The 25,639-nt window shown below is 40.5% G+C and overlaps 2 protein-coding genes across 15 annotated transcripts; both read right to left on the bottom strand.

The window, feature by feature from the left end:
* Positions 1-159: 159 nt before the first annotated feature.
* LOC108125786 (vascular endothelial growth factor receptor 1-like) lies at positions 160-6,124 on the bottom strand. The gene is made up of 15 exons (XM_043213263.2): positions 6,037-6,124; positions 5,230-5,850; positions 4,260-4,408; positions 4,025-4,202; positions 3,491-3,960; positions 3,114-3,423; positions 2,598-3,047; positions 2,063-2,539; positions 1,845-2,004; positions 1,453-1,466; positions 1,122-1,379; positions 813-1,059; positions 682-754; positions 474-624; positions 160-380 (listed from the first exon to the last, which is right to left on the bottom strand). The coding sequence occupies exons 1-15, from the start codon at positions 6,107-6,109 to the stop codon at positions 205-207; spliced, it is 3,807 nt and encodes a 1,268-aa protein (XP_043069198.1). The 5' UTR covers positions 6,110-6,124; the 3' UTR covers positions 160-204.
* A 1,625-nt stretch (positions 6,125-7,749) lies between these two features.
* LOC108125947 (vascular endothelial growth factor receptor 1-like) lies at positions 7,750-25,421 on the bottom strand. 14 transcript variants are annotated; one of them, XM_070276682.1, is made up of 18 exons: positions 25,173-25,421; positions 16,374-16,578; positions 14,889-15,400; positions 14,167-14,341; positions 13,385-13,612; positions 12,913-13,061; positions 12,673-12,850; positions 12,144-12,613; positions 11,767-12,076; positions 11,251-11,700; positions 10,713-11,192; positions 10,495-10,654; positions 9,878-10,116; positions 9,549-9,818; positions 9,235-9,484; positions 9,102-9,174; positions 8,894-9,044; positions 7,750-8,619 (listed from the first exon to the last, which is right to left on the bottom strand). In XM_070276682.1, exons 2-18 carry the CDS (start codon positions 16,444-16,446, stop codon positions 8,198-8,200), a joined length of 4,590 nt encoding a protein of 1,529 aa, XP_070132783.1. In that variant the 5' UTR covers positions 16,447-16,578; positions 25,173-25,421; the 3' UTR covers positions 7,750-8,197. The 14 variants fall into 14 exon arrangements, with proteins under 14 accessions (XP_070132783.1, XP_070132780.1, XP_070132773.1 ...); XM_070276679.1 differs by having other exon boundaries at positions 7,750-8,772; positions 14,185-14,341; positions 25,173-25,419; XM_070276672.1 differs by having other exon boundaries at positions 7,750-8,772; positions 25,173-25,419.
* Between the last annotated feature and the right edge of the window lie 218 nt (positions 25,422-25,639).

The raw sequence follows: 25,639 nt of genomic DNA on the forward strand, positions 1-25,639 counted from the left end.
AATAAAATAAGAAACTCTCCAGCAAAATATTTCTTAAAAAAAAAAAAATACAAACTTTTCACTTATTGTTGTTTACTTAAATTGTTCACTTATATTATAGTTAAAGTTAATTATTGAGTAGAAAAAAATTATTACGTTACAAATAAGTTTTAGTGGATGTAGGGTGGATGGAGAGCTACTTCAGAGTCTTCTAGCCGGATATACTTAGACGATCGTCACCATGGGTATTTCCTCGGGCGCGGTGGTTTCGCTTGAGAAGTCCGGAAAGTCGGAGGACCCGTCTTCCGGGCGCGATTGCGAGAATATGGCAGTGAAAGCATCGCTATCGGAGTCCTGGACGAGTCTCATCACCTGATAGTCGTCCGGAATGGATTCAATGCCTGAGTTTGTGTTCCAGCGGGTGGAGGTGCAAATTTGGGTGTCGGATGGTTGAATTTCATGTCTGTGGTCGGAGGAAAAGTCCAAATACTTACGAATATTGGCCACAATGCGTCCGTTGACATAACTGGGAGCCGAGGGCGCTATCTCATTCGGGCAACCCATCAAAGCGAAGTAATCGGTTCCCTGGTTTTTTCTGTACTCGAAGTTTTGCTGCTTATATGGGTTGTTCATGTCCACATAGTGCTATGGTAGGGAACCATTTTAACTAATATAACTTATAAATTAGATGGAGGTACTTACATTAACCACGTCTTCACCCACCACATTAGCCAAGCGTTTCTCTAACGCATTAAACAGCGGTCTGCTCTCAGGCCTTTTAATAAAATTAAGAATAAATTAAATCGAAGCTGTAAGCTATTCCGAAAACTTACATCTTTCGCCAGCATTCCAGCATGATTTCGTAAAGCTCTTGGTTGGCATACGGGGGCCTCTCCATGCGGTAGCCATCGTTCAGTTTGTTCAAGAGCTGGCTGGGATCAATACCCGGATATGGCACCTTCGCCAGCGAGAACATCTCCCAGAGGACGATGCCAAAGGACCAGACATCGCTGTAGGTGCTGAAAACATGGTCGCTTAGGGACTCCAGCGCCAGCCACTTGATGGGCAGTTTTCCACTTTCTTTAATCAGGAAAATAATTAAAAATAAATATTTAAAAAAGAAGAGATTTCTTTGAATATACCTGACTTCTTGTAGTTGTCTCCTCGGTACATGGACCGGGCCAGGCCAAAGTCACAAATCTTAACCACGTTGTCCTCGCAGAGCAGGATGTTTCTGGCGGCCAAGTCGCCGTGAAGGACCTTCTTGGAGGACAGGTAGTCCATGCCTCTGGCCACTTGGAAGGCCCAACTAATCAGATCGACGGTCGAAATCGTTGTTTCGTTTTTATATTCGGACTTCCTATCGGGCTGGGCAAAATCATTGGACATTGCTTTGTCATCTGTAAAATAGAAAGGTATTTATTTTATGTTGAAACTAAACACCATTAGCACCACTAGTAATATATTAGTTACCACAAGTCGCATAACTGTTATTTTTGGGGGTTTAGTCGCCACACCACAGGATCAAAGTACAGGACCCAGAGTGAGGCCCACACAGAGAGAAGGGAGCAGGATAACAAGCACAGGTGCAGATACATTCATTCACAATCAAAATGCCGAGTAAGTGTTGTTTTGTGCGTGAAGTGTTTTGAGAGTTGATTAGGATTCGTGTGGAACGAGTTGGTTGGTCGGGGTTAGTTGGGTGTTAGAATTGTGGTATGGATAGTGTCACCAAAACCAGTAAACGAAACAGAAACAGAATTAGTTGTTAAGGTTAGTGGTTGTTCCATTATTAATCCATTATTAGAGGTTAGTCAACAAAGAACATTGAGAGAAGGAAGGAGTATTGTCCCGAAACCACTTACCGATGCAGGTCAAAGTTGTCTGAAACCCTCTGGATCGTTATGCTGGGATCGATGTGATCTGTTTCAGAGTTAATCTGATTAATGAAGCACTTTCGGTTCCTCAGCAAGAAGTTTTGGATGTTGCCAAAGCGGCAGTATTCCACAATGACCATAAGCTCTCCTGGAAAAGAAAACAAAGTTCGACAAACAAAACTCAAAAATGTGTAACTTCCGCTTACGTTTCGCAATATTTTTGGTAACAGCTCCGAGAAGGTTGACCACGTTTAGGTGCTGGCCCAAATGAACCATGATCTTCAGCTCGGAGACGAGAGCCCTCACCACCTCATTGTCCGCCGTGCGTTTGACCATCTTTACGGCCACCGTGGTGCATCTCTCCTCCTTCCGGATGCCCGTCGCTTCGCCCTTGAGCACCACTCCGAAGGCTCCGGCTCCTAGTTGCTTGCCAAGCTTCAGGTTCTCCCGCGGAAACTCAAACTCGCGGTTGTAGGGCAATAGTTCCGCCTGTTCGTCTAGGGTCAGATCCGGATTGATGTGACCCACGGCGCCCTCCTCAAAGTTGGCTAGGGCCGCCTTAAGGGCCAAGTGCCGTTTGTGCTCCTTATGGTAGCGAACGGCCAGGAAGGCGTATAGGCTGACCAGAAACAGGAACATGATTATTCCGAACCACACCCAACCCTTGTTTATGCCAGGAAGGTCTAAGAAAAAGGACAGAAAAGTTAATATGAAAGCATTGTATAAAATGGGATTAGTTACCAGTTATGATCACAGTCACGGACTTTTCGATCCTGCCCAATCGGTTCTCCACACGACAAGTGTAGACACCGTCGTCGCGGGGATAAAGGTGGCTTATAAATAGCTTTGACTCATCGTCCAGGATGTGGGTAAGATTCGTTTCGACCAGTTCCTTTTCGTCCTTGAACCATCGAACCGTAGCCAGAGGAACGGCTGTGGAGCGACATTCCAGATCCAAGGACTGGCTCAGTTTCCGTTCTATTTTGGATTTCTTGGGGTGAATGGGTGTCTGCCACACCGGCGCCTGGGGCTCGTGGATATAGACGTCCACCTCCCGACGATCGTATTCGGAAGGACGATGTATGTGGTAAGCTCGGCATTCGTAGGTTCCCCGATCTTTGTCGCTGATGGCCAAAAAGTGGACAGTGCTTTTGTAGGAATACTGACTTTCGGTCCTTATGATTTTAACGTCTGCAAGATTTAAACATCAAATTACGTAACATTCTATATTAAATCTTAATTCATCTATTAATTTACCATCCGATTCGACCAGCTCCTCGCCGTCGTGATACCACTGAAGATTGCCATTGAAGTGATAGGCCAGGGCCTCGCAGGTGAAGTTCTCCTCGTCACCTCTGGCAATCTTTCGATTCAGATCGAGACCGTGTATAGTCATGTTGTTGGCAATGTCCCCCAGCATTATGTGGGCCTTCGCAATGGCTGAAAAGTTCTGGCCTTCCACGAAGTTCATTGCAGCGCAACTGAAGATTCCCGGCTTGGTGGGAGTGAAGATGGCCTCATAAATGGTTTCCACACTGAATCTGCCGGGCCTCATCTTGGAGGTTAGCTGTAGGGAGAGGAAGAAGACGAAATATGCAATGAATGTTTTCCCTCAACTAAATTTCAGATCTTACATCAATGTTCTCTCTGGCATTGTCGCAATTGGGCCAGCGGGGCTTCAGACTGCAGGGGTAAAAATTGAGGGAGACAATCGGCGGAGGATAACCGCGGACGTAGCACTCCAATTTGGCCTGTCCGCCCACCTGCACGTAGGCATCCGAAACGGTAACCACCGGTCCGGATTTCACGCTAACGTTGTACTTCCGGGTGACCCTGTTGTAGGTGTTCTCCCCTCGCAGGACATAGGTGCCACTGTCCTCCAGCTGGGCATTGAGGATCTGCAGGGTGGTGCTCGACTCCGTTGGGATGATTTTGAACTTGGGCTCCGTCTGATGGATGTCGCTTCCATCGGGCTTATGCCAATAAAATGTTGGTATCGGATACCCCTCAAAGATAGCTGTCATCTGAATAGTCTTGTTCGCAAATCCTTCAACCGTGGAATTAGATGTAGGTTCCTGAACCTTCAGATAGGTCTCATTCGTTTCTAGAAAGTGGGTAGGAATTTTTATATATTTTCTCTTGTCTGTTGCTCCGATGCGTATACGTACCCAGTACTCTCAACTTGTATGTGGAGTGGGCAATGACGTATCCATCGGACACAGTACATTTATAGGGTCCACTGTCCGTGGTCTGAGCCTTCTCCACCGTTAATGTGCTCCGGCCGACTTGGTGAGTGACGTTCATGGTCTTGGGATCGAATTTAGGAGTGGTGATGATAAGGCGACTCTGCAGAATAAAAACGGTTCTATTAGATGGACTTTCAAGCATATCCGGATCACAAACCATATCCTTGATGGGAGTAGACCATTTCATTTCATAGTTTGCATCTATGAATTCGGTCTGTTCGCAGGTGAGTGTGAACGAGGAGTCCTTTTGGACGTGATGATTTAGAGTAGATTTAATTACGGGCTGGTTCCTTAGCTTTTTGGGATCTATTGCGTTGGTTAGAATATTAGTCGTAATTATTTATCCTTTTAATATGTCGAGATGAAAGAAGCAATGCTACAGCTTCATGCGGATAATGGGTTGGGTTAGTGATTCACATTCTGACATGGATGGGTTAATAGTTAACTTAGTCAACTTAAATGGAAGCATGCGGATTAGCGATTAGGAATCCGTGAAACACATACCAAACAAAAGCGATCATTAAAAAACAAAAGCGAGTGTCAAAACTTAAGATCAAGTTGTTGGTTATTAATAATCACATCAAAGATCAGGCCTTCCTCTTGGTTGCCTGGGGAGGGTTCCGCAGGCAAGCACTCGTAATAGTGAATCCCTGCATTAGATTGTACCGATTGGCATACTTGCTGGAAGCTGTCTGAACATAGATGAATATGGTCAGATATCTGTATTCTCCACAAAATCACTTCCTAAATCCTATTAAACTCTACATACTTTTGGAACTTTATTATAACTATTTTGGGGGATGGGTTATCTATATTTACGATGAGATCCTTAAGGTACATAAATGTATATTTTTATACATAATATTTATATTTACATATTTTATGGTTTTCTAACTACGGTTTGAAAATTATTTGATTGCTTGAACATACGTCTATAACTAATCGGAATAGCAGTATCATTGCAGTACAGATCCTCTGGTGTTTTGTCTAGAACATGCAATATGAATCCCCTTTTCCGATCGTAGCTCCATTCTTTGAAGTACTTAGGAAGAACTTCGCTTGCATTCTGGGAACTTGTGATCCACTCGGTTCCCTTCAAGTATTAGAAGTCGGTGGAGTTATTTAAAATAAGTCCTTTACTATTATACTTAATATTTTTCTGATTTCTAGAGCCGACAAATTATAGAGCCTAGAGTCTGAATCTGTCCCCTTTTGCGGACCGCTTTTTGAACTACTTACTTCCGAGTTGAAAAGAAGAATAACCTCCGTGTCTGGCATCGTGGGCTTGCAGGGTATCACCACGCTGGTATACTGCCGGGCAATCACCAAGGGTGCGTAGGGAACCAGCAAGTGATCCGGATCATTCACGTAAACATAAATGGAGGCGGCATCATCATTGTTTGTATACTCCACCATCGCGTCCTCATCAATATCTATGTTATTTTCCAGCTCAGACTTTTTGACGCAGTAGTAGGCGCCTACACTTTCTGCTGTCACATTCTTAAGTACCAACTTGACCCCATGGGGCCGCAGCGGATTTGTCTCGGTGTTGTCGAACTCCTCTGTTTCCGTGACGTCGTCGTGGGCGTGGTACAACCAGGTCACCGGTTCCTCCGCCTCACATCTCAGTGTGTAGGATGTCTTAAACTCCAATTGAACAGACTCAAAACAGGGCGTGATAAGGGGCGCTCCGTACGTCCCGCCACAATATACGTCGTGTGAATTTTCCTTTAAATCTATCTGGGGTACTGTAACAATTAAAACCAATTTATAAAATATTATTCCATTTATAAATTAAACAGAATCCTACGTTTTAAAAAATTAAACTTATGCTTCCTTTCTATAAAAGCTATTTTGAATTTAATCAACCTTTTAGTAGACTAGTCAGTATTTATAGTATAGGTTCATAAAAAGGGGTTTCAAGATGTACTTACTCGCATCGCTCTCTGAGATCAAAATGTGAAGAAAATGCAGAAACAAGGATAAGCAAATCCTCTTAGTCAGCATTGTTGAATTATTTTTTAAATTTTTTGTTAAATAAAATGAATTTTATAAACACATCGGGACCTTTAGTGGGTTTTTGGATGTTTGCTGTTGTTATTGTAGAGTGTTTTTTATTCCTTATCGCTTGTGTATATACACTGTTTATAAAATTAAAAATTTAGATTAAATAAATATTTATATTTTAATATTTTTTTTATAACTACATATGTACATTTGTGATTGATTTTAAAAAGTTTCAAGTTTGATGACTTGGCAGGGATGTGGTAAATTATTACTTTTTGGCTCACCAAAAATGGGGGCATTGCGGGATCAAAAATTAAAATTATTAATATTTTCGAAAGGGACCTGTAAAACGTTCATTGGTGCTGGTGGGCATCCCCAATTTCTTAAATTTTTTAAAAATTTCTTAAAAAGACCCTGCATAAAAAATGTTTTTTTACCTATTTGGCTCTTGCTCACACTCATAGCTTTTTGTTGATTTGAGTACTAGGCTTTAATTTAAAAGAAAAAAAATAATTCCTAAAACGAATTCAAGTAGATATGGAATAAATGTCTTTTATAATTAATTTTTATGTGGAGATCTACGTGGTCCGGGTCTAACTATACTCTTTTATCTAGAGGGTATTATAATTTTAATCAAAAGTGTGCAACGCAGTGAAGGAGTAATTTCCGACCCTATAAATTATATATGTTCATGATCAGGATCATCTTATCGTCTTCAAACTTTGCACACACTCTTCTTTCTTTTGCACGCAGTATATAAGTCACCAGCCGTGATCGGCCGACTATATCCTATAGCTGTCATATAACTGATTGATCGGATATGCCATAACTATGGTGTTTTTAGAGTTAGGAAGTGAAGACTTTGTATGGATTCTACTTGTGGAACTAACCAATATTCAATAGCTGCTGTATAACTGAACGGTTGAAACGGTTCTATAATAAAATTCTCATAACGTTAGATCCGATATTTGGGAATTATATTAGATCTTAACTGCAAGGGTATGTATGTGTATCAACTCGGCTCTGCACCAAGTTAGCTTTTCTTTCTTTTTTAAATGTAAAGGTCTTTAAAGTTTAAACTCTAGACATAAGTCAATAATTATACAATTTTAACAAGTAAGGCTCTTTTTTGAATAATCACTGCCGTAGTTTAACTTTATTTAATAAACGTTTTAAATTTCACTTTATTTATAATTATATATAATTATTTATAATTATTTATTAACGATTTTACCTATAAAGTATTTTACCGAGCACATGAAATTCCGAAGATGCGACAAAGGCAACTGAACATTTTTTACTTCAGCACTAAAAATGAAATTTTAATTTTACGATAAACCCAATAAAACCACAAAATATCGTATGAGACGTTTTATGATTTTGCTTTTATGATTTGTGTTTATTCAAATGGGTATCAAACATGGTTATCAAATATAACCCGTGAGCAAATGAGCAACAGTAAAGGCTAAATTTATTTAAATATTTTTATTTAAAATGAATTCACGCTTTACAACACTGAATGCTAACGGTCTAAAAATCAAAGGAATTGTCAACGAAAAGACTTATAGTTATTGTATCTTTAATTTAAAAAAACAAATTTACTTACCTTAGTTTAGATAAAAGGAATAAACAAATAAGCATAATATTATACCCATTATATTTGAGTAGTTTTAGGTTTATATGTACATACACGCATACACAGTTCAAGACAATTAATTAAATAGATAAGTTTACATAGAACTTATGTCTAGACCCTAAACATACACATGAAATGGCGTTAATAAATGTATTACATCGATTGAGTGGGTGTGGGAGTGGGAGTAGATTTGGGGCATGTGCTCTTAAAGCTATATCAGAATCTAAACAATGCCACTAAGTAGTATTGTTGTCTAAAGGCCTCCTTTCCAGTTCAGGTGAAGTGATCACATGAAAGTTGAAATTTTAATTTTTGATTCAACAACAACATTTATACAAGTACATTTTCGTTAATAATTAAAAATAGGATTCATTTCCCAATCGATTGTGTTTTTTTTTTCAACTGAACCTTTAACGAGACCACAAAGGAGCTGCGAAGGATAATACTATTATCTAATATCTTCGCTGTTCCTTTTCGCTGGCGCTGGACAATGGCTGGTATCCCGGATTGGAGAAGGCATCCGTTGTCGCTCCGCCGACTGTGGACTTTCCGGGTATATTTTTTCTGGGTGGCTTCACATTTACGTAATTCTCGGCGGCGGAGGCGGAGAACTCGCCATTCAGCTTCGTTTCCACGTGATGGCGGGGCGAAGGCGTTGGCGTGGGAGTGGCGTAGTGCTGTTTCAGTGTTTGATTGAATCTCGTCGCCGGATCTGGACCATCGTCCGATCCGCCAGACTGGCGATGCAGCATGGGTATCTCTTCGGGCGCTTGGTCTGCTGCATCCACGGTAGGCACGCCGTTCTTCTTGCGGAGCAACTTACTCGCCCCATTATTCATGTTGTTACTTAACGTCGGCGACTGCCGCGATCCTGCTGGAAAATTGAAAGTGGTTTCGCTTGAGAAGTCCGGAAAGTCGGAGGACCCGTCTTCCGGGCGCGATTGCGAGAAAATGGCAGTGCAAGCATCGCTATCGGAGTCCTGGTCTGGGCTCATCGCCTGGTAGTCGTCCGGCACGGATTCAATGCCTGTGTTAGTGTGCCAGCGGGTGGAGGTGCAAATTTGGATGTCGGATGGTTGGATGGATGTGGGTGAGCGTGCAGAGTTAGTTTCTATGGCTGTGGTCAGAGAAGAAATTAGAATACTCACGGATATCGGGAACTATACGTCCGTTGACGTAGCTTGGAGCCGAGGGTGCCAACTCGTCCGGGGAACCCATCAAAGCAAGGTAATCGGTCTCCTGGTTCTTCATGTACTCCAGGTTGCTCTGCATGTATGGATTGTTCAGGTCCAAGTAGTGCTATAATAGGGTACATTTTTAGCTAATATTACTATTGATTCAGACAGTGGTACTTACGTTAGCCACGTCTTCACCCAGCATGTTGGCGAAGCGTTTCTCTAGCGCATTAAACAGCGGTCTGCTCTCAGGCCTTTAAATAAAATATGGATAAACTAAATACAAGATCTAAGTAGCGTTTCTGAGAACTTACTGTCTTCGCCAGCACTCCAGCATGATTTCGTAAAGCTCCTGGTTAGCATACGGGGGCTTCTCCATGCGGTAGCCATCGTTAAGTTTATTGAAGAGCTCCTGGTTGGGATCAATACCCGGATATGGCACCTTCGCCAGCGAGAACATCTCCCAGAGGACGATGCCAAAGGACCAGACATCGCTGTAGGTGCTGAAAACATGGTCGCTTAGGGACTCCAGCGCCAGCCACTTGATGGGCAGTTTTCCACTTTCTTTAATCAGGAAAATAATTAAAAATAAATATTTAAAAAAAATAAGAGATTTCTTTGAGTATACCTGACTTCTTGTAGTTGTCTCCTCGGTACATGGACCGGGCCAGGCCAAAGTCACAAATCTTAACCACGTTGTCCTCGCAGAGCAGGATGTTTCTGGCGGCCAAATCACCGTGAAGGACCTTCTTGGAGGACAGGTAGTCCATGCCCCTGGCCACTTGGAAGGCCCAACTGATCAGATCGACGGTCGTAACCGTCATGGCCTCTGTGAAGTCGGTTTTGTAGTTGGAACGCCAGGCGGGCTGGACAGAATTATTGGACATTACTTGGTCATCTGAGGAACAGAAAGATAAATGTTAAAGATTTTCAAAATAATATGTATAGCTATAATACCTTCCGGAACTGTGGTCATCACTGTGGCACAAGTGTCCATTTGCCGATCGTAGCTGTAGGTGGCATTTCCGGTTACTGTCCGTCCGGCTCGGGTGCCCGAGCGGGGATCATTGTCCGAGTTTCTGCGATGGGGCGATGAGTGCGTGTTATTGTTGTACACCGAGTTCATGTGATTTATATAGGAGTGGTGTGGGAACCCAATATTTGCATACTTCAAGCCACCACCACCATTCGCATCGCTGTTATTTTTGGGGGTTTAGTCGCCACACCACAGGATCAAAGTACAGGACCCAGAGTGAGGCCCACACAGAGAGAAGGGAGCAGGATAACAAGCACAGGTGCAGATACATTCATTCACAATCAAAATGCCGAGTAAGTGTTGTTTTGTGCGTGAAGTGTTTTGAGAGTTGATTAGGATTCGTGTGGAACGAGTTGGTTGGTCGGGGTTAGTTGGGTGTTAGAATTGTGGTATGGATAGTGTCACCAAAACCAGTAAACGAAACAGAAACAGAATTAGTTGTTAAGCTTAGTGGTTGTTCCATTATTAATCCATTATTAGAGGTTAGTCAACAAAGAACATTGAGAGAAGGAAGGAGTACTGTCCCGAAACCACTTACCGATGCAGGTCAAAGTTGTCTGAAACCCTCTGGATCGTTATGCTGGGATCGATGTGATCTGTTTCAGAGTTAATCTGATTAATGAAGCACTTCCGGTTCCTCAGCAAGAAGTTTTGGATGTTGCCAAAGCGGCAGTATTCCACAATGACCATAAGTTCGCCTGGAAAAGAAAACAAAGTTCGACAAAGAAAACTCAAAAATGTGTAACTTCCACTTACGTTTCGCAATGTTTTTCGTAACAGCTCCGAGAAGGTTGACCACGTTTAGGTGCTGGCCCAAATGAACCATGATCTTCAGCTCGGAGACGAGAGCCCTCACCACCTCATTGTCCGCCGTGCGTTTGACCATCTTTACGGCCACCGTGGTGCATCTCTCCTCCTTCCGGATGCCCGTCGCTTCGCCCTTGAGCACCACTCCGAAGGCTCCGGCTCCTAGTTGCTTGCCAAGCTTCAGGTTCTCCCGCGGAAACTCAAACTCGCGGTTGTAGGGCAATAGTTCCGCCTGTTCGTCTAGGGTCAGATCCGGATTGATGTGACCCACGGCGCCCTCCTCAAAGTTGGCTAGGCCGGCCGCCTTCAGGGCCAAGTGCCGCTTGTGCTCCTTGTGGTAGCGAACGGCCAGGAAGGCGCAGAGGCTGACCAGGAACAGGAACATGATTATTCCGAACCACACCCAACCCTTGTTTATGCCAGGAAGGTCTAAGAAAAAGGACAGAAAAGTTAATATGAAAGCATTGTATAAAATGGGATTAGTTACCAGTTATGATCACAGTCACGGACTTTTCGATCCTGCCCAATCGGTTCTCCACACGACACGTGTAGACACCGTCGTCGCGGGGATACAGGTGGCTAATAAATAGCTTTGACTCATCGTCCAGGATGTGGGTAAGATTCGTTTCGACCAGTTCCTTTTCGTCCTTGAACCATCGAACCGTAGCCAGAGGAACGGCTGTGGAGCGACATTCCAGATCCAAGGACTGGCTCAGTTTCCGTTCTATTTTGGATTTCTTGGGGTGACTGGGTGTCTGCCACACCGGCGCCTGGGGCTCGTGGATATAGACGTCAACCTCCCGACGATCGTATTCGGAAGGACGATGTATGTGGTAAGCTCGGCATTCGTAGGTTCCCCGATCTTTGTCGCTGATGGCCATAAAGTGGACAGTGCTTTTGTAGGAATACTGACTTTCAGTCCTTATGATTTTAACATCTGCAAGATTTAAACATCAAATTACGTAAGATTCTATATTAAATCTTAATTCATCTATTAATTTACCATCCGATTCGACCAGCTCCTCGCCGTCGTGATACCACTGAAGATTGCCATTGAAGTGATAGGCCAGGGCCTCGCAGGTGAAGTTCTCCTCGTCACCTCTGGCAATCTTTCGATTCAGATCTAGACCATGTATAGTCATGTTGTTGGCAATGTCCCCCAGCATTATGTGGGCCTTCGCAATGGCTGAAAAGTTCTGGCCTTCCACGAAGTTCATTGCAGCGCAACTGAAGATTCCCGGCTTGGTGGGAGTGAAGATGGCCTCATAAATGGTTTCCACACTGAATCTGCCGGGCCTCATCTTGGAGGTTAGCTGTAGGGAGAGGAAGAAGACGAAATATGCAATGAATGATTTCCCTCAACTATATTTCAGATCTTACATCAATGTTCTCTCTGGCATTGTCGCAATTGGGCCAGCGGGGCTTCAGACTGCAGGGGTAAAAATTGAGGGAGACATTCGGCGGAGGATAACCGCGGACGTAGCACTCCAATTTCGCCTGTCCACCCACCTGCACGTAGGCATCCGAAATAGTAACCACCGGTCCGGATTTTACGCTAACGTTGTACTGCCGGGTGACCCTGTTGTAGGTGTTCTCCCCTCGCAGGACATAGGTGCCGCTGTCCTCCAGCTGGGCATTGAGGATCTGCAGGGTGGTGCTCGACTCCGTTGGGATGATTTTGAACTTGGGCTCCGTCTGATGGATGTCGCTTCCATCGGGCTTATGCCAATAAAATGTTGGTATCGGATACCCCTCAAAGATAGCTGTCATCTGGATAGTCTTGTTCGCGTATCCTTCAACTATGTAATGAGATGTCGGTTCCTGAACCTTCAGATAGGTCTCATTCGTTTCTGGAAAGAAAGCACGTCTTTTTATGTCTCTTCTCTGTTGCTCTGAGGCGTGTACTTACCCAGTACTTTCATCTTGTAAGTGTAGTGGGTAGTAACGTAGCCATCGGACACAATGCACTTGTAGGGTCCACTGTCTGTTTTCTGAGCCTTCTCCACCGTCAACATGCTCCGGCCGACTTGGTGAGTGGCGTTCATGGTCTTGTGATCGAATTTAGGAGTGGTGATGATAAGGCGACTCTAAGGCGCAAAATAAAAACGGTTCTATTAGATGGACTTTCAAGCATATCTGGATTACAAACCATATCCTTGATGGGAGTAGACCATTTCATTTGATAGTTTGCATCTATGACTTCGGTCTGTTCGCAGGTGAGTGTAAAAGAGGAGTCCTTTTCGACGTGATGATTGAGAGTAGATTTAATCTCGGGCCGGCCTAATGACTTGTTGACCTCTGTTGCGTTGTTTAGAATATTAATCGTTATTATTTATCCTTTTAAAAGCTCGAGATGAAAGAAGCAATGCTACAGCTTCATGCGGATAATGGGTTGGGTTAGTGATTAACATGCGGGCATGGATGGGTTAACAGTTTCAAACTACGACTTAAATGGAAGCATGCGGTTTAGCAAACGAAGACAGTCCATAACCAAAGAAATATCAAATCATAATCTTAATCATATAGAATGATGAGAGGAGGACTAGAGCAAACACAAACCAAACAAACGATCACATTCAAAAGCGTAAAAACTGCCAGGACAATAAACATACAACACTTACGCCCTGGCCGAGGTGAGGACGACGAGGCGGGACTACGCTTCGCCCGATCCCATGATATAGCTTCGAAATCGGAGGTAACTCCGTCAAACCCGTCACCAGAGATTAGATCTACTTTACCCTGTTTCGATTGGTTAGTAACAGAAGGGACCTCGTCATCGTCCTCATCGACATAGTCATACCCTAAGGTAGATGTTGGTGCTTGGGTACTGGGATTATCCAATCTGGATGCTGGAGGAGTTAGCAAATTAACATATAAAGGATACTCGGGTATTCAATCATTAATTAACGCAGTGACGAAAACACTGAGAGACACGAAATGTGATGGGTTAGTGTATATTTATTCCACTTGCAGGCAATGTGTACAGCATTTTGTTGAACCAAACAAATAAAAAACACTGAGAATGAAGAGTGAAACTTAGTCTATCATTCACCAGAAACCGATTAAAAATTCGGAAAGAATGTATTTATGACTTGGATTTTAAGAAATGATACATGTTGCTACAGTACTAGCCTTTATGGAAAGAAATGTGTTTCAAATTTAAATTGTTTTAGATATTTTTAAATTTTTGTGCAATAAGCTTTTTGAAATATGTGCCAGCTTAAATTTTAAGAAGTTAATTTTGTTGAGAAGATTGTATAGATTGAATCCTTGACCCGTAGAAGCCTTGCCCGAAACCGAAACCGCTTCAAAAATATAATTGTTTTTCGAAAGTGGAAAGCAATATTTACGACATGTATAGACGGAAATCACAAATCACAAACGTTGGGGTGCAAAAACTCACTATCAATTTGTTCGTTACCCTTAAACTGCACATCAAAGATCAGGCCTTCCTCTTGGTTGCCTGGGGAGGGTTCCGCAGGCAAGCACTCGTAATAGCCGCCATGAAGGATGCTCTTGATTTCAATGGTGAATCCCTGCATTGGATTGTACCGATTTGCATACTTGCTGGAAGCTGTCTGAACATAGATGAATATGGTCAGATATCTGTATTCTCCACAAAATCACTTCCCAAATCCTAGTAAACTCTACATACTTTTGGAACTTTATTATTTCTATTTTGGGGGCTGGGTTATCTATATTTATGATGAGATCCTTAAGGTACATAAATGTATATTTTTATACATAATATTTATATTTACATATTTTATGGTTTTCTAACTACGATTTGAAAATTATTTAATGGCTTGAACATACGTCTATAACTAATCGGAATAGCAGTATCATTGCAGTACAGATCCTCTGGTGTTTTGTCTAGAACATGCAATATGAATCCCCTTTTCCGATCGTAGCTCCATTCTTTGAAGTACTTAGGAAGAACTTCGCTTGCATTCTGGGAACTTGTGATCCACTCGGTTCCCTTCAAGTATTAGAAGTCGGTGGAGTTATTTAAAATAAGTCCTTTACTATTATACTTAATATTTTTCTGATTTCTAGAGACGACAAATTATAGAGCCTAGAGTCTGAATCTGTCCCCTTTTGTGGACCCCTTTTTGAACTACTTACTTCCGAGTTGAACATAAGGAGAACCTCCGTGTCCGGCATCGTGGGCTTGCAGGGTATCACCACGCTGGTATACTGCCGGGCAATCACCAAGGGTGCGTAGGGAACCAGCAAGTGATCCGGATCATTCACGTAAACATAAATGGAGGCGGCATCATCATTGTTTGTATACTCCACCATCGCGTCCTCATCGATTTCTGAGCTTCTTTCCAGCTTAGACTTCTTGACACAGTAGTAGGCGCCCACTCTTTCCGCCGTTACATCCACTAGCTCCAGCTTGGCCCCATGGGGTCGCAGCGGATCTGTCTCGGTGTTGTCGAACTCCTCTGTGTCAATGACGTCATCGTGGACGACGTACCACCAGGTCACCGGTTCCTCCGCTTCACATCTTAATGTGTAGGAGGTTCTGACCTCCAGTTGGATGGACTCCAAGCAGGGCGTGATCAGCGGCGCTCCGTTAGTTCCGCCGCAATCAACGCTGGGCTTATTGTCCTCCAAGTACTGTGGCCGGGGTACTATAAAAATTGTTGATTAAAAAAATATTAATAAAATAAAATGATATTAAATATAACGGTTGTAAAATAAAATTGGATATAACTGGTTTCACACATGAGCTTTTTTAATATGAGTTTCATTGATAAAATGATGTGTATGTGTTAGGTTGATTGCTGTTCAAGTTTAATTTAATTAAAAAGCTTAAAAAAAACAACAACAAATCTTTTTTTCTGAAGCTTCAATTAAAAAGAAACTTAAATTCTTGAAATACCATTCTTTTTTTATCAATGGCGCTACAATAATAAATTAAGTGAATTGCGCCCAAGCGGCGCTGCTACTCTATAAAGAAGCCCCCTTCCAGTTGAGCCACTGAGATAGATGCAGACGCCGTTGATTTTATTATGCCGTACTCCAGAATCAATTATTTGTTTACTGGCGATAACAATTGAGCCTTGCCTCTGCGATACTGAAGGCATTATGTTCACTCAGCGCAACAAGTGCGAGTCTTATGTGTAGAAAAAATGTCTATATAAATATTCAAAGATCACAATGGTGTCTTAGACAAGTAGGAAAACACAAATTTGGACTGCTTATCAATTTCAGACAAAAGATCAGTTGAGTCAACAGATTAGGGAGCTTCAAAAAGTGAAATTTTAACACTATGAAGTGCCAAAAGTTTTATTCATTTTATAAGTTATATAATTTTTCGTATATATGTATATATTTTATTTAAAGCAAAGTCCACCCTATAGAAAGTTTATAAAATAACTATGAGAAATAAAATAAAATAACTTTTACGATAAGAAATTCTGTTTTTTATTTCTTTTTTTTTTTCAACCGAGACTCCAGACCCATTAATTATAAAATCTGTATGACAGGAAGCGATTGTGATACCGCTTACCCCCTCACAAAATGAATTCTATCAGAAATTGTAATCTCTGGAAATATGTTGGGTTTCGGATATAAGGTTTTAAGACTTGGAAATATACTTACACGCATCGTTTTCTGAGATCAAAATATGGAGTATAGGCAGCAACAGGGCCAAGGAGATCCTCCTTGTCAGCATGATTTAATTGTTTGTTGATTTTATGTTAAATATAATACTAATTTGTTTCTCCTAAATATTAAAAATATTAACACATTCGGAGCAGTAATGCCATCGTCACGCTGGAAGATACTTTGTTCACTTATCGATGCACTGAAATAAAAATAAATTCACACTTTGAGTTTTCTTCAAGTTTTTGGTGGTTTTTAATTTAAAGATTAAATTATATTGTATCACTTTTAAATAAACTATTTATATAAATCAATATTTTAATGAAAATCGTTTTATGGAATAAAATTATTCCTTTATTCGGTTTTACATTTCATTTGAAAACACAGGTTGTATGTATTTCTTTTTTGCTTAGTTTTAGTTTTAATTATTTCCACTTTATTTTTTTATTATTTCCACACTTATAAATTTGTTTGATATATTATATGTGTTATAATTTTTACCCACGATATTTGAAAGACGCTTAGCAAAAACGCTCAACCCGCAAGATCTTTCGAAGCAAACTGAAGCTTTGTAGCTTTGATACCCCGGAGAATTCCGTTGGTGGAGAAGAATTTCACACATGCATACAGTGTACCTCTCTCTTTTTCTTTCTTGTATTCTTTATAATTTCGATAAGACCGCTTCCCCTTTTCGGGGCTGTTGTTTTTTAACTCAGGCTCAGGCTGAGGCTGAGATTCAAATAGAAGTCGTTACATACCGAGCCCTTGATAATACTTGTATGAAAGAAAACATCTTGAGAGAATATACATACATAAAATGCTCTGAACTCAGTTAATCTGCATCCGCATATATCAGAAAATTCTTATGCGCATAAACAAAAACAAAATCATTTTAAGACTGATTTTGGAACATTGCGCATACGCACTGCATGCAAGAGGCGTTCTGATGCGTTCTTTATTTTTTGGTTTTTTTTTTGTGTCATTTCCGCATTTGGAAATGAGCCCTTATCCGACAAGGGGATGGGGGTTGTGGGGTGTGGCACACACCTACAAATAAGGCAACAGGTCACCCCCATGGCCATAATTCACTGTCACATACGTTGAGCCACTAAATGACAACAGGACATGCACAATTAAACACGCTGACTAACCATTGGATACAGATCAAAATAAAATTAGTAACAAAAATATAACTAAAAATTAAGTATTTTAAAAGTTTATTAACTCTATTCTTAAATATTCCCTAATCACATATTTTTATAATCTCTGTGGAAATAGTTTAGCACATTTGAGATGATATCATAACAAGTGAGATCATATTGGTACAAAGTACAAATATTGTGTCTGGTATTTCATGAACATTTGTTTAATTGCCTAAACTTCATATACACTTTTCCATCTGGATCTAGGCATTCAAAAATTATGAATATTTTTTAGAAATGGGCTATAAATTATTTTTTATGTAGATTTTAATTGATTGTTTAGTGAATTAAAGACATCTGCGGAAGAGGTTGTATTTATTTTTTTCCTGTGTAACTAACCGGCGCCATCGTTTGGCCGCAATTAGAGAAAACGAACCGACAGCTGATGGGCCACTTCCCGCAGCCATGTCGTAAATGTTTGTAATCCCGCCCAGTCGGATTACAACAAGTGTCCCGTCTCCACCATCTCTTTTTTTTTCCTTTTTGTTTTTATCAATAAACAGAAATTTAATTTTGCTAGCAAACTTTGCGGACGCACCTCAAGCCATGACATTTTGGCCCCATGGACTTGAACTCGCTAATTGCCGCAGTTGGCCAGCAAATAAAACCATTCATCTATGTCACCCCGTTGTCGTCCTTTTTGTGTTTTGGGCTTTCAAGGTCAGGGCATTATAAGGTATATAAGTTAAATGGCTCCTATCTGGTTTCACCTGTCTTGGCCATACCAGCATGTGAGCATTGTGGCTTAAGCTTCTTCGGCAAACGCAATCATCTGGCAAATATTGACTGGGCCACTAATCACCTGACAGAAGCAGGACAACAGGCTTAAGTGGCGATGAAAAGGCATACATTCTCTTAAAGAGTATTCAAGTTTAATAAAGTTTTTATGATACCCTTTCCTCAATAACATGAATCATGTGAATCATGTTATGTTTCAACAGCTTTCAAGAAAAATGAATTAAAATCCGATGTAGTCCGGATGTAGATAATATTTTGTTTGAAACAAAAAATTTTAAATAGTGTTTATCAAACAATTTTATGGAAATTATCAAAATATAATTCTTGGAATATCCCAATAAATTACCATAGTTGATAAAAACTAGTTTAAGCTTTATTGGCCGGTAGCCGACAGGCGATCAAATGTGTCTGGCAACATGTTGCAAGTCAGTGGTTGCAAAATATCGGACATTGATTGGCAAGCCTTGGCCAGTCGGCTTCTTGGCCACTTCGACTGCCACTAGACTGGCCGCCTTTGGTTTGTTGTAGCCTGTCGTCAGGGAATGTTTGTTGTCATGGCGACACGCCCACTTTACATTTCAAGGGCGCAAGTTTCGCATAGCTGAGGCTATTTATAACTTGCAACAGTTTTTTTTCCCCCATTTTTTCCTGGCTGTTGCGCCCTTTTGTTCCTCACGTGCCTGTGACGCAAATTGCCGGGTAGCCCTAATTGCAACAATCCCAGCTGCAGGCAAATCCTTTATTATACAGAAATTGTTTTTCTTTTTATTTGGCCTTTGATTTTTCTGCCCATGGGTCGTGCAATTAGCCTGGTCGAGGAATGGAGAATGGTCTTTGCATTATGGTATCTGGAAAGCACATATCCGCACTTAGTCATCTATTTTTGTTTCGTTTTCTGGGTAAACAGAAACAGATTATTTTTTTAAAAAATTACCTGACTCAATTTACACTTTTTTGTTTATTTCCAGATAAGAAAAACAAAGGGTATCTTTTAAGAGTAAGCTTGCAAAATTATTGAAAAATATTTATGAATGAATTTTGGCATGAATGAGGTAAATGTTTAAATAAAGAATTTAAAAAAACAATGGATCCATAACTTTGAAAGCTGCATATATTATTTTTATTAAAAAAAAAAACACCTTTTCTTTTTAATTAATTGCCCATTGCATTTCATATAACTTTTCAACAGATTTCTCTTAAAATCAGATAATACTTTATTTATTTTGGGACTAGGGATAAATCGTATCCATCGCCGGTGACTATTATTCGCGTTCAGACACATATTGTATTAAACATATGTTTATCAGACAATTATTTACGACCATGGGATCGTATAATGAACGAAAAGTGTATCAAATGACGTCATTTGGCGCCCCAATTCATTCATTCACCATTGTCCCTATATATCTTCATATATGCTATATGCCATGAATCTCCTGCCCCCTCGTCAACTCATGCATGACGTAGTCACTCACGTTTGCGTTTTAGGCCTCCATTAAAATCTGTTTACATAAGTGACAATATCTGGGTATTAATTAAACGGCTGTGCATACAGCTGGCATGCAAAAATGTACGAGAATATAAATAGAGTGCCTGGAGAGTACAAACCGGTTGGAAGAATGCATTTTTTATGAGGAGGGGCTGGGGGACGTTGCCTTGAGAGAAGGTGTCTCCTTGCCTTGATCATCAATCGATCGAACGAATAAGTATTGCGACATCTTTTGTTACAAAGTGATCTTGAATAATTACAAAATGATCTTTGCGAATAAAAGGAGGCCATATAAGTTTCTTTAAGGAAGTAAGAAGGCAATGCATTCAAGGGAATATATGTATATAAAAATTTAAATGTTGTGTTTATTATTACTTTGTAAAGCAAACAATAAGATATAAAAACTTTGTTGCAGTAAAAACTTTACTATGACTAGACCAAAGAGTGTTTATTCAGTTCAGTTTCCCCGAATAAATGCCTACTTTTAAAGCAAATTTATTCAATGGCCCAGGCGTTTTTATTTATGAGGAGACAAGAAAACTCTTTCATGCACTCTGGCCATAAAACAGGCTCGCCGTTTCATGTCCTAGCCCCATCATCAGAAACAACATTCTTATTAGTTCCATGATTTTTTCTTCAAAAAAAAAAAAATGAAAATATATATTTTCAGTTTTTTTTTACGTCCAAACTTTTGACAGTTTAACGCTTGGCCGGGAAATTCGTTCAACGTTATTTGGCTTTTTATGGCCAATAAATGGAAACTTGGCGCGTTGCATGTGCAACAGATTCCGGTTCAGTTTGCGGTTTTTGGTTTTCCGTCACGTGTTTCGGTCTGCGATTCACGCCCCTCACACTCCAGAGCCTGGAGTACGGACTTTTCCAGACTACGTGCTCGGCATGTTGACCCTCCCCTTCTGTTGGTGGAATTTTCCGGACGCTTTCCACGGCTGCTCATTTTCATTTCAGACTCCTGACAACACAAATTGAATTTTCTATAGGCCCACAATTCTGGGTTTATTTCAGCAATTATCTCTGGCAACAGAAAAGTGTGCTTCTTTGTTCGGATTAAGTCTGGATGTCGTCCCCCCGGCACAGTAGCACCTTGGAAAATTTACGACTTTAGCCAGAGTTTTCCCCCCTTTTTTTGCTTTTATTTGATTTTCCGCAGTGACCTTTGGAGGTGCGTGTATTTGTGGAAAAGTCAAGTGGCATTTTTCCAGCCGACGGTAACAAAAGCGTTCCAATTCAATTGAAATTTTGTTCGCAACATCTTAATGGAAAGTTTACGTGTACTCGGGTACAAGAATTCTGTGATTGCAATTACAAACATGCCGCTGGCTCTTGGCCAAAATATAATAATAATGAAAACATTCAACCAAAAAATTTATCTGGAAATAATATTATGCATCTGTACTGCATTCAAAAAAGTGAGGGGTACTTGAGGAGGGGGCCTCACGTTTGATTCATTAAAAATGCAAAAAGCACGCAGCCCAAATGGAAATTTGCAATTTGGGCCAAGCCAAGATTTGCGGCCATAAATCAAATCATTTGTCAATTGCCAACAATCGGTAAACAACAACTTTGCAATCTTTCAGATCTTTGCCCTGTGAAAATCGCGTGTGGGCCGCTTTGGGCCCACTTCAGAGCGTTTTTGGCCAACTTTCGCTACTTGGCCAAAGCCTAATCCTCATGACGCGACTTTTTGGGAGGCTTGCGTGCCACATAATGATGCAGGTGAGGGAATGGTGACACGGTAATGTTTCATTACACAGAATGTCAGGTAATTCCATTAAGAAATAGGAGTGTTTTTGTCCAGGAATCTAAAAGACATAAATGTCAAACATTTACGAGGAAAATATTTGGAGTTTCATACCACAAGTATAATGCATTAAAGCATATCTATCTAAAGACCTTTTTCTTCTATTTATAGTAACTTTTAATATATATTTTTTATCTTCAATTAAAACAAGTACTACTTTGAGACACTACCGCTCTGGTAATTTATTATCCAGAAGCTAAAAGACTTAATAGATTTAAGCTTGATTAATTAATCAGACGTTTTGGTGATTTGTTTTCCGATGAAACATTTCAGCAACATCTTGTTTTATGTTACTCGGTGGACTTTAATTAATTGATATATGGCTTCTGCAAGTGCCTGCCCCTTTTTTTATTGACAGTTTTTTCGTGGTACTTTAGTTTTTCGGGGCAAGTGTAGCACACGCTGCGAACACCACCCACACAATAGAGCTAGTTGTGCAATTTATGTGTCTGCTGTCACAGACCTACGCCCACAGTCACACCCACTCCCACTCCCACACCCACTCCCACGCCCAGGCAACCCATCCTATGTTTCATATCCAGCTGGGAAATCGAAATACGGGCTTCTAATGCATTTTTGAAATTTTAGCAGCAGGCAGCTAATCCGCAAGACAAATGCATAAACAACAACTGTTGTACAAACAAACCCTGGCTGCTGATAAATTGGCTATGCAACAAAGGCAGAATGTAGAGTAAAGACAAGGCAATCCCTTAGAAGCTGGTCGCGATAAAGGTTGCCCCGAGATTCTGCGGCTTGCTGTTTCCAAGCTGCGGGCCAAAACGGAGATACAGTATCTGGCAGATACCACGAAACCTTATCGCCCTGCCACGACATGTGTTTCGCCATCGACTATCTTTATAAGCGCTTAGATGGCGTTTTGATAACAGCCGGAAAACTGTATACTACTTTATTTATGTATAAACTTTTAAAGAAAAAAAAACGTGTAAAAATAATTAAACTTAAAATGTCTTAAGACAGTCATTTACATAACCGAGTCAAAGAAAGTCGCAAATTTCAAATGAAATAAAAGTGAAATTACCGGAGCAACAGCAGGTAAAGTAATCTTTTTTTTTTTTGCTATTTAGATGAGTCATTTGGGAAACTTTTGCCTCTTGGCATTGGTTGTGTAATAGCCCGCATCTTGGTCCTCAATCTGGTGAGTGCGGGAAAATAATATCTTTGGCTTTCCATGAATTGCACGTCTATTAAAAATTCTACGCAAGAAATCGAGGAGCCCCTGAGTATTCGACTGGCACTTTGCCCAGTTCCAATAAATATAAACAACTACAACGCGTGGCGACAACAAGTTGTTGGGCAGCTGCTGGGAAATAAATAGAAATGTTATATTCGTTCATTTAATAGTCGACAAGTGTTTAATTTGTTTGTTTTCGGGGCTACGCCTGGTTAATAAATAAATAAATACGACCGGGTTGGGGACGAGGGGGCATTATACATATACGATCCATATAGCTAATTTCGATATGCGCCATGACCTCAAAATTCATTTTGTTTGTTTACCCAATTGCATTTCTTCAACTGACATAATGAGGTGAACTGAGAAGGCTGAGATAAAGACTGCACTCAAGGAAGTTTGCACAAAGTTCCCCCCGTTTAGGATCTACTTGGGGAAACTTTATGAATGGATGGGCTGTGTTCTTGGGCTCAGGTGAAAGCCAAGTTCGGACTTCAGTGAGATTTATGGCTTAGGCGATGTTAAACGGTTACGGGTTACATGCAGACAGCTCAAATGGCCTGGCCAAAATACTCCTTGTTGCTGGCCATTTATTATTTATTTATGTTCGGAAAAAGTGGCAGCTGCACCAACGGAAGTATGGAGTCTAAAGGTGTCACAAAGTCCATTCATAGAGCCACACAGAAGGGCGTGGAAACGTGGTCAATATGGCAGAGATATATCGTTTTATTTATGGGTATTGGTAACCGGCAAATTCAATTACACAGATATTATCTCAAAAGGCAATATTTATGGGGCAAGTGGCCAAGCTAAGGACTAGATCCACATAAAGAAAATTTGTATAATAATATAAGATCTAGCAACATATAATTGCATAATTTTTCGCAGTGCATCTAATTTATACCACTTTGGTACTACCAACACTGGATACCATAATCAACAGCAACAAAGTGGCTTAAATTTGACACGCCGTGGGGGCCAATCGGGACGTAGAGTATCTTGTAGATACTTTCTGTTGGCCATAAACCGACGCCTGATTAATGCGGCTCGTATTCAACATTCAGAATAGAAAGGAAAGGTGTGAAAGAAACATACTGCAAGCCCCATTCCAAGAAATGTTTATTCCTATTGATTTTTTGCAAAACTCGCGGAGTGGGAAATTCCACTATAGTATGTTTATACGCCTATTTCCTTAGATTTGACAGCATTATGACTCCTGGCATTTTCGGTTTTTTCGTTCATGGCCCCCGCTTGATGGATAGCATCCAGCAGTTAGTACTATTCTCAAGTACCCAGAGATAAACGGGGCACCAGTTCTCCGGGCGAGGCTGGCGAGTGCAACAGATCTGTATTCAATAAACAAATTGGATACAGTGAGCAATTGGTGTTGCCCCAATTGGTGGCAGTGAGTTATAGGCCTTTGATTCCGATCGGAACTTCGCCAGTGAGGGTGAACACTGAGTCACGTATTGTTGTTTATCAAAACTTTTTTTTTATATTTTGGTTCGTTGGTCAAGAAACTCAAGAACCGGTTTTGGAAAGTCAATACAAAACAAGGTGATACTCTATACATATACACACTTTTCATCAAACAAACAAAAGAAAGGTGAACTCTTTCATTAAAACTCTTATTTTTTTATTTTGAAATGGTAGTTGCTAGAAAACGATGATTAAGCCACTTGGTAAGATGTACAAATTTGTTTGTAGCTTCGTATCTTACGCAGTCTACAGTTAACCGCATATTTACAGTCACGATCGGCGATGGATGATGATTCACGATCTTGAATACCTGAATCCGGTGAATTGACAATGTTTGTAGTCTCGTTTTACTTGGAATGCCGTTGACGTATTCGATGGTCGATGGTGGTGCCACAGATACACTCAATACTATTTTTTTTTTCTTATTTGTATTCTTATCAATATACACACTCAAATTTGATAATACCTAAAAAGGTCACTGATAACCAAAACACACACTTCCACACTATATGGTATAGCATATAGAATTTGTTTTTCGGTAAATTGAATTTCTTTGAAACCAACACAAAACCACAGTCACACACACTAAAGTGAATTGATTCGAATTTGATTTTGTATTTCAATATCACACGACAAGTCACCCACCTGTAGATGGATTTGTATCTGTGTTGGTTATTTACCTATTATATTCCTATGTATTGGCTGTTCTCGCGCTCTCTAAAATATCTAAACTTTTGTTATTTATTTAGCACTTATTGAGCCGCCACCTCGTGCACGATTTTTTCTCTTTTTTGTTTTTTATTTAATATATATATTATTTTTTATTTTATTTTTCTATATTTTTTTTTAACCTTCTATAAATTAAATTACCGCTTACGTTGTGAATTTTTGTTTAACACTTCTGCGTGGGCTTTTGTTTGTTTGCTTTTTTCCGTCAAAAAATTATACTGCGACGTCGACAATATTTGAATAATATTTAACAACTGGCTGAAGAACCACAATTAATAAAAACACGCTCCAAGAGCTTACGAATATTGTTAAGAACAACACACGTCCGACTTCCACGACTGTTTATTTCGATGTGAGGTCTTGAGTCTTGCAGCAACAACAGATGACTGTTGCCTGTAAAGAGTTGACAATTAGATAGTCTTTTTTTCAAGTGTTTCAATGGGATTAACTCTCTCGCTTCAACTCTCTCTCAGAGCAGGGCGGAGTGTGTCTTCTAAGACGGTTGAATTTGAATTGGCGTTGCCTTTTAAAACTTCATTTAAGTTTTGAATATATAACATTTTTAATAAAAAAATGTTTCTTTTATTCCACTGTTCTGTTGCTCTCTTGACTCAT

The sequence above is a fragment of the Drosophila bipectinata genome, chromosome 2L (assembly GCF_030179905.1).
Source record: "Drosophila bipectinata strain 14024-0381.07 chromosome 2L, DbipHiC1v2, whole genome shotgun sequence".
Classification (NCBI taxonomy): domain Eukaryota; kingdom Metazoa; phylum Arthropoda; class Insecta; order Diptera; family Drosophilidae; genus Drosophila; species Drosophila bipectinata.

Coding starts and splice junctions, on each gene's coding strand:
- LOC108125786 (XM_043213263.2), bottom strand. CDS start 6,109: ATGCTGACTAAGAGGATTTGCTTATCCTTGTTTCTGCATTTTCTTCAC. Junction 2,540..2,597: donor CGTGACTGTGATCATAACTG/GTAACTAATCCC, acceptor CCTTTTTCTTAG/ACCTTCCTGGCATAAACAAG. Junction 1,060..1,121: donor AGACAACTACAAGAAGTCAG/GTATATTCAAAG, acceptor TCCTGATTAAAG/AAAGTGGAAAACTGCCCATC.
- LOC108125947 (XM_070276672.1), bottom strand. CDS start 16,446: ATGCTGACAAGGAGGATCTCCTTGGCCCTGTTGCTGCCTATACTCCAT. Junction 13,613..14,166: donor GGGTAACGAACAAATTGATA/GTGAGTTTTTGC, acceptor TAACTCCTCCAG/CATCCAGATTGGATAATCCC. Junction 8,773..8,893: donor ACGTATAGTTCCCGATATCC/GTGAGTATTCTA, acceptor ACACTAACACAG/GCATTGAATCCGTGCCGGAC.